The sequence below is a fragment of the Dromiciops gliroides genome, chromosome 5 (genome assembly GCF_019393635.1).
Source record: "Dromiciops gliroides isolate mDroGli1 chromosome 5, mDroGli1.pri, whole genome shotgun sequence".
Lineage (NCBI taxonomy): Eukaryota > Metazoa > Chordata > Mammalia > Microbiotheria > Microbiotheriidae > Dromiciops > Dromiciops gliroides.
In genome coordinates, this window is record NC_057865.1 from 100,662,105 (window position 1) to 100,670,070 (window position 7,966).

At 39.2% G+C, this 7,966-nt stretch overlaps 1 protein-coding gene across 1 annotated transcript; it reads left to right on the forward strand.

Annotated features, from left to right (window-relative positions):
- The first annotated feature begins 5,907 nt into the window (after positions 1 to 5,907).
- On the forward strand, positions 5,908 to 6,843 carry LOC122728749 (olfactory receptor-like protein OLF3). The gene has a single exon (XM_043967532.1). It carries the CDS (start codon positions 5,908 to 5,910, stop codon positions 6,841 to 6,843), a length of 936 nt encoding a protein of 311 aa, XP_043823467.1.
- The last annotated feature ends 1,123 nt before the right edge of the window (positions 6,844 to 7,966 follow it).

A 7,966-nucleotide genomic window follows, 5' to 3' on the forward strand; every position in this document is an offset into this window, starting at 1 on the left:
ACCTCGTGTTCCCTAGCTCCCTCCCAAATGATGGGATGGGGAGGCTAGCTCCCACAGAGGGATTCACTTGCCTTTTTCTGACCCTGAGGAAACTTCCTTTGCCGTGCACTGAAGGAATGAAGGGGGCATTGCTGGACTGTAGTGTTCACTTCAGCAATGATTCCCTAAATGTTAAAAGCAAAGTTTTCCCTTTTTAGGAAGAAGATGTTGGAAGGGAGCTTGTTTCTTTTGCATTGCTTTGCATATTCATGCTTTGGCAACATAGAAGCTTGTAAGTAATACTGATTTTGATTTCAAAATCTTAGTTCGAAGGGACCTCAGCAGCCCTCCAGTCCACACACAAAAGGAGTTTTCTTTGCAACAAACCCCAGCAGTGGACATCTAGTCTTTGCTTGTAGACCTTGAGTTATGGAGAGCCCACTACTCACCAAGCCAGCCCACTTCACTTTGGGACAATTCTAATCCTTAGCAAGTTTTTCCTTTTGCCAAACACAGTTTTGCCTCTATGCAACTTGCTTTATGTCTCCAAAGGGAATGAAGGGAGATAAGGCATAGATGATATTGTGGATTTGTAGTAAAAATATGGCGAAAGAATGAAAAGGCAACTAATACTGAAACCTTATTTCAAACCTTAATCTTGTTAGGAGAGTTGCTAAATAGTAAAATCATAATAAACACAGCTTCCTCATTTGCTTTCAGTTCTCCCTATGCTAATTAGACTCTTCCTACCCAATCAGAGTCACTGGGACTATACATGTGAGAACCACATCACCTAAAATAAAGAGTAGGGGATAAATAGTAAGGATGATATAAAACCATTTCCAAAAGTAAGTAAATGCTGCCATTCCACCCCAAACACCAACCTTCACAAACGTAAGTGTATTGGGTTTAGAGTCAAAGGTCTTGGGGTCAGATTCAGGCGTTGACAAATATTCACTGCCTGGCCTTGGACAAATCACATTGCCTTTCTGGCCCTTACTTATCTCATCTATAAAGTGAGAGGACTGGACTAAGTGGTCCCTAAGCTTACTTTTAGCTCTGTTTGTGATCCTGTCATCCCTAGGTCTGCCACTATATGAGGTATGGATCCATACATATAATCAGATGCTGGAATGATGCTTTTTTATTTTATTAATTATAATGTTGATTTTACTTTATCCTTATATAGTTTCTAACTTTTTTCATAGTTCTCTATATCTTTCACATTAGTTTGTTTCATTTATGTGTAAATTCATTAACAAGTATTTATTAAATGACTAATGTGTGCCTATGCTGTGATGATACACACATTGACAGGCTAAGAAAAGAAGAAAGGGAGGAGAAAGAAGCAAATTCAGACAAGAAACTGAAATCAAAAGTGTCCAAGCAGAGAAAGGAATAGGAAGGAAAAAATGAGATAAGGAGGCAGTCCCATCCAAAGAAAGCAGACCCACCAAGCATCCATATCTTTTTTTTCATGTGCAAAGCCTGTGATGAATCAGTTGTTTGCTGTTTCTTCCTACTCTCTCCATCCTTTCCCCTTATCTCCTTCCCTCAATTTCCTAGCTCCTGCCTACATTCTTTCATACTGCATTTGATGATTTGTTGACAAGTTCAGCTAAAGAGATTTGTGTGAGCAATTTCCCTCAGTCAGACTTAGCCATGAAAACAAAACTCATCAGCTTATGTGAGGAAAGACTGTTCCCCTTTCCATGTAGACAACAAGCATGTCACTGGGAAGAGACCTTGTGATAGCAAAAGACCTTGTTGATAGCATAGCTCCAGTTACATATACCTGCAGTGCATGAACTTTTTATGAAGTATATTTTGATAAGCATATTTCAATATTTGGCTTCCTTTTTAATTCTATAGATTTTATTTTATACATTTAAAAACACTATTTTGAGAAGGGTCCATAGGCATCACTATAGTGCCCAAGGGGCCCCTCCCTCCCTCCCTCCCTCCCTCTCTCTCTCTCTCTCTCTCTCTCTCTCTCTCTCTCTCTCTCTCACACACACACACACACACACACACACACACACACACACACACACACAGAGAGAGAGAGTTTAAGAAGAAACTATTAGAGCATTACCTGGGACACTAGGAGGTTAAATAGTTTCCTTATGGTCACACAGCTAATATGTATCCCCTTAAGGACTAGAACTTAGATCTTCCAGTCTCCAAGGCTGGTTCTTTATCCATTAAACTATGCAAAGCATGTATTATTCCTCTCCTATACCTATTTTAAAGATAAGACTAAATTAATTTTCTAAGATCACACAGCTAATACATTCAAACCCAAGCCTCCTGACTGATGCCAGGGCTGTTTCCACTATGACACATTTTAAAAATGGTATAATTATATCTGTACCAGAACTCTCATAAGGTAGTTTGTTTTTTAAATAAATTTATTTATTTAGAATTTTCCCCAAGTTACATGTAAAAATAAATTTTCACATAGATTCTTTAAAACTTTGTGTTCCAAATTCTCTTTCTCCCTCTCTCCCTACCCCTTCCTAAGAACTCAAGCAATTCAATATAAGTTATAAATGTGCAGTATGCAAAACATCTCCACATTAGTCAGGTTGTGAAGGAAAACAGACAAAAAACTTTAGAAAGAGGAACTAACAATAAAAATTATACTTCAATCTGTACTCAGATATCATTAGTTCTTTCTTTATAGATGGATTGCATTTTCATAAGTCCTTCTTGATAGCATCCTGCTCATCATTTCTTACAGCACAATAGTGTTCCATCCTAATCTCATCTCACAATTTGTTCAGCCATTCCTCAATTGATGGGCATCACCCCAATTTTGAATTCAGGTTTTTAAAAAAATCTCTTTTGGGGGGCAGCTAGGTGGCACAGTGGATAGAGCACCAGCCCTGGAATCAGGAGGATCTGAGTTCAAATCCAGCCTCAGACACTTGACACTTACTAGCTATGTGACCCTGGGCAAGTCACTTAATCCCAATTGCATCACCAAAAAAAAAAATCCCTCTTTTGGATACCAATCTAATAGTGGTATTGCTAGGTCAAAGAACATGCATGGTGCCACAGTCCCTTGACCATACCTCCAAACTGCCCTACAGAACTCCTGGATCAGTTTGCAATTTTATCAAGAGTATACCAATGTCTCATTTTCCACACATTCCCCCACAACATAAATCATTTTCCTCTGCTGTCCCACCATCCAATCTAATAGGTATGAGGCAGTACCCAGAATTATCCTGACCTGAATCTCTCCAGTCAACAGTGAGCCAGGGCACTTTTTTCAAATGACTATAGGTGGCCCCAATTATCCCATCATAAGGTAGTTTGTGAAGAAATTTTTTGGAGGCATATCGAACAACATATAAATATGTTATTATGACTACATACATGATAGGAATATATAAAATTACTTCAGGATTATGGTTATGGATTTGCACTCTTCTTTTACTCCATTTCTTCTTTCTGCTTTTGTCTTTTTTCATGGAACCATATCTTTGACTTTTCATTCTTCTTTTTCTCACCTTTGCTTTTCTTACTCATTCTGTTTCACTTGTTTTCTGTTCTTCCTATATTTGTCTTATTAATCTGCATATTCTCTACCTTTTCTGTGTGTCTCCTTTGTTCATATTCTAAGTTGTCCTGATGAAGTTTTAAAAAAAATTTCTTGGAGGCTGGAATTGCAAAGGTAATTCATTTAATTAATTTGTTATGAGAATATGTGATTATGGAAGGGTTAAGGGGTATATATGAGTGGACATTAGAGTTGTGTGTATAACCATGTATATTTTTATATAGATTCAGAATAGATGAATGTATATAGATAGATGAATAAGTATATAAATATGTGCACACAATATTAAATGTATATAGGTGAGTAGAAGTCTGCAAGTATGTTTTTAGGTAAAGGAATGGGGACATGTATCTATGACATCCAAAGTAGCCAGATAGCCTGACAATTCAGAACTTCAACAGCCTCACTCAAACTACCTTTTCATTCTTATTATAGTCTCTTTCTCTCCATGCATTTGACTGCCCAGCCAACATCAACTTCTGGATGTTCCTCAATTTTGTTCTGCATTCTCCCACCTTCGTCATTTGAGCAGGTCATCCACCATGTCTAGAAAGAACTCATGAAGCACTTATTAAATTCCTAGTATGTGCTAGACATTATGATAGGCACTGGAAATAAAAAGAGAAAAATGAAACAGTGCCCACCCTCAAGGAATTTGCCTTCTATCAGGAAGATAACATGTATGTACACAAGCATCTGCACTTCCAACAGGATGTCTCCACCCAGATGTCCCACCCATACCCCAAACTCATGTCCTAAACTAAGCTTATCTTTCTACTCTAAACCTTCTTCTCCTTTTTACTTCACCCTTTCTGTCTATGTCCCTACCACTCATCCAATACCCCCTATTTTTAACTTTGGATATATCTTTGATGCTTCCCTGCCCCTCATGTTCATATATCATCACTAGGTTACTGTGAGGACCACATAAGATAACGTATGTAAAGTGCCTTATAAACCTTAAAGCACCATATAACTGCTAACAATTAATCAGTTACCAAGTATATTGCTTCTTTTTCCTATATCTATTTCTATCTCTTCCAGCAGACACCACCCAATTACAAGTCCTCACTACCCCACCCCCTATCACTACAGAACTACATAGTTCTTATCTTTGCTCTCTCCTAGTGCCTCCCAGCTGTTATATTTATCTATTTGTCCTATCACTGATAAAATAATCCTTTTCATGCATGGATCTGGTCATTTCACACATCTGCTCAAAACACTCCCTACTACTTCTCAAGTAAAGTAAAAACCTTCTAACTCCTGATCTTCTCTTTCTAAACACACACACACACACACACACACACACACACACACACACACACACCACTGGTACCACCCTTTCCTTTTACAACCTTATTTTCTATTTTTCTTCTCCCCTCCCAACATTCCATACTTTAGATAATATAGACAACTTTCATTAATAAAGTTTGATAGGGGTGGTAGGCAATGTATATCTCTGTTGGCATTCTTACTAGTTCACTGATCCCTATTCTACAGGAAGCCCATATTTCAAAAAAAGCAGAAAAAAGTTGAGATCTGAGATTCTCTATTCTCAGCCCAAGTTCAGGGACCCAAAATTAATTTGCCTGCAAAACAGATTTCACAAAACTGATGTTGTCCAATGAAGTCTTCATTTCCTTGTGCATGCCATCCCTAGAAAATTTATTAGTGATTTCTTTCTCTATGCTTCCCCCAAAAAAGGTTGTTTGTGTTTCTTTTTTTGGAATTTATCATTTTCAATACCTTCTAAGATGGAAAGAGACATTTCAGTGACTACAAAATTGAAAGGATGGACAATCAGCCTTTGAGCTTCTGACTTAGCATAAGGAAAACAGTATGAAGTATTTTGGGTGGCAGGGATGTATTCCACTGGGAATCACATTTAGCTTGAGGAGAGAGTGGTGGAGATGATGGGATTCCATAGGGGAAAGGAGAGAATATAAAAATTGAATCCTGAGACAAAATCGAAGCCTTGGTAAGATTTCAGAAATTTACATTTTCAGATATTGTCAAGGGAAGAAAAGACAATCATTCCCTGCCCCTCCCCCACCATTTGAATGAATGTAGTTAGTAGTAAAAACTTAGAAAGCACTTAACATTTCTGAGCCTCAGTTTTTCTCAAGAATAAAACTGAAGTAATAGTTGCTTTACCTTCTTTCTGAGTGTTGTTATAAGAGAATTAATCTCATACTATTCAAACTGGATTTTTAAGCTGAAACATGTAAACACTTTCCTTTCTTCTGAGGGTATGTGAATAGGATTTGTTGACAATTTACAAGCAAATATCTTTTCTTCCAGAATCGAAATATCAGCACTTGATTATATTGTTCCCATCCTAATAGAACTATCCTCACATGGCCTATAACAATGAGACATGGATGAATGAGTTCATCCTCTTAGGACTATCTAATGACTGGAAGACTCAGATTTACCTCTTTGTCCTCTTCCTGGCCATGTACTTGGTGACTATGCTGGGAAACTTGCTTATCATTCACCTGATCAGGCTGGATCCTCGACTCCAGACCCCCATGTACTTCTTCCTCAGCATCCTGTCCTTTGTGGATATTTGCTACATGAACAGCACTGTCCCACAAATGCTTATTCATTTTCTGTCTTCAAGGAAGTCCATCCCATTCCCTAGCTGTGTGTTTCAGCTCTATATCTCACTAGCACTGGGTGGAACTGAGTTCTTCCTGCTGGGAGCAATGGCATATGACCGCTATGTGGCAGTGTGCTATCCCCTCCACTACACAGTCATCATGCATGGAGGGCTGTGCATGGCTCTGGCTGCTGCCTGTTGGGCTGCTGGTTTCCTGAACTCACTCATGGAGACAACCATTACCTTTCGACTCCCCCTGTGTAAGAATGTTATCAATCACTTTGCCTGTGAGACACTAGCAGTGCTGCGTTTGGCCTGTGTGGACATTTCCTTCAACAAGATCATGGTGACCTTTTCAGGCTTTGTGGTCATCATGTTACCCTGCTCCTTGGTGCTGTTCTCCTATGGCCAGATTGTTAGGGCCATTCTGCGCATCCGTTCTACTCAAGGACGCCGCAAAGCCTTTGGGACCTGTGCCTCCCATCTTACTGTGGTCTCCCTTTGCTTTGGAGCCACCATCTTCACCTACATGAGGCCCCAGGCCACCTCCTCAGCAGAACATGAAAAGATGGTTGCCTTATTCTATACTACAGTGGCCCCTATGCTGAACCCTATTATCTACAGTTTGAGGAACAAGGAAGTAATGGGTGCTCTGAGAAGAGTACTGGGAAGATTCTCTGAAGAAGCATGAAAATTCCAGGATCTCCCCATTCCTCTCTACACCAGTCACAAGAAAGAACAGATAAGAGAAAGAATGCAACAGCAATCTATTTTCTCATCATAGAACTCTACCAATTTGGCACCCTATGGTGGTCAGTGCCTCTCCTAGGTTATTCTTCAGTTCAGAAGATGGTAGAGGCAAGGTCTTTAGGGTTGTTGTGGCAGCTCTTGACCATCAATATTGACATGGACTAGGAAATGAGAGTGAATTTTATGAGCCCTGCAGGCACCCCTCTCCCACCTTTGTTGGTGGAGAACAGTAGGAACAGTTTTCCTCTTCCCAAATGAGTTTATGCTAGGGTGTTCTGTAGATCCATATTTCAGGGCACCTCTGGGTATTGGATTGGGTCACAGAATCAAGGAATCTCAGAGCCTGGCCTTGAAAATCCATACCCTCCACTCTATATCATAACTACAGTCCTTTCTATAACATTGTGTTGTTCAGTCATTTTTCAGTTGTGTCCAACTCTTCATATTCCCATTTGGGGTTTTCTTGGCAAAGATACTACAGTGGTTTGCCTTCTCCTGCTCATTTTACAGATGAGGAAACTGAGGCAAATAGTGTTATATGATTTGTTCAGGGTCACACAGTTAGCAAGTGTCTGAGGCCAGATTTGAACTCAAGAAGATGAGTCAGGCTGATTCCAGTCCCAGCATTCTATCCATTGTGCCATCTAGCTGCCCCTAAACATCTCTATTTCCATCAACCTATACTCATGTCTCATGGTCTCACAGTCCTTCATCATTCTGGTTGCACTGCTCTGGGTGTTCTCCAGTTATGTATGTGGCACTCAAGAACTGAATGTAAGTCTAGATATGGTTTAAGCAGATCACAAGACAGGTGAACTTTCACCTTCCCTTGTTCTAGTAATACAGTTCAAGATTTCTTTTTCTTCTTTTGTTTTTGTTTTTTTTTGTTTTTTTGTCTGTCCTAACACATTGTTGATTCATATTAAGTATACAGTTCACCAAAACCTGGGTCTTTTGAAGGCAAAGTGCTGTTTAGTCATGCCTTTGCCTTTCCTATCTTATACTTGTGAAATTGATTTTTTAACTTGTATGAGAATTTATATTTATTCCTATCACATTGTTAG

Coding starts and splice junctions, on each gene's coding strand:
- LOC122728749 (XM_043967532.1), top strand. CDS start 5,908: ATGGCCTATAACAATGAGACATGGATGAATGAGTTCATCCTCTTAGGA.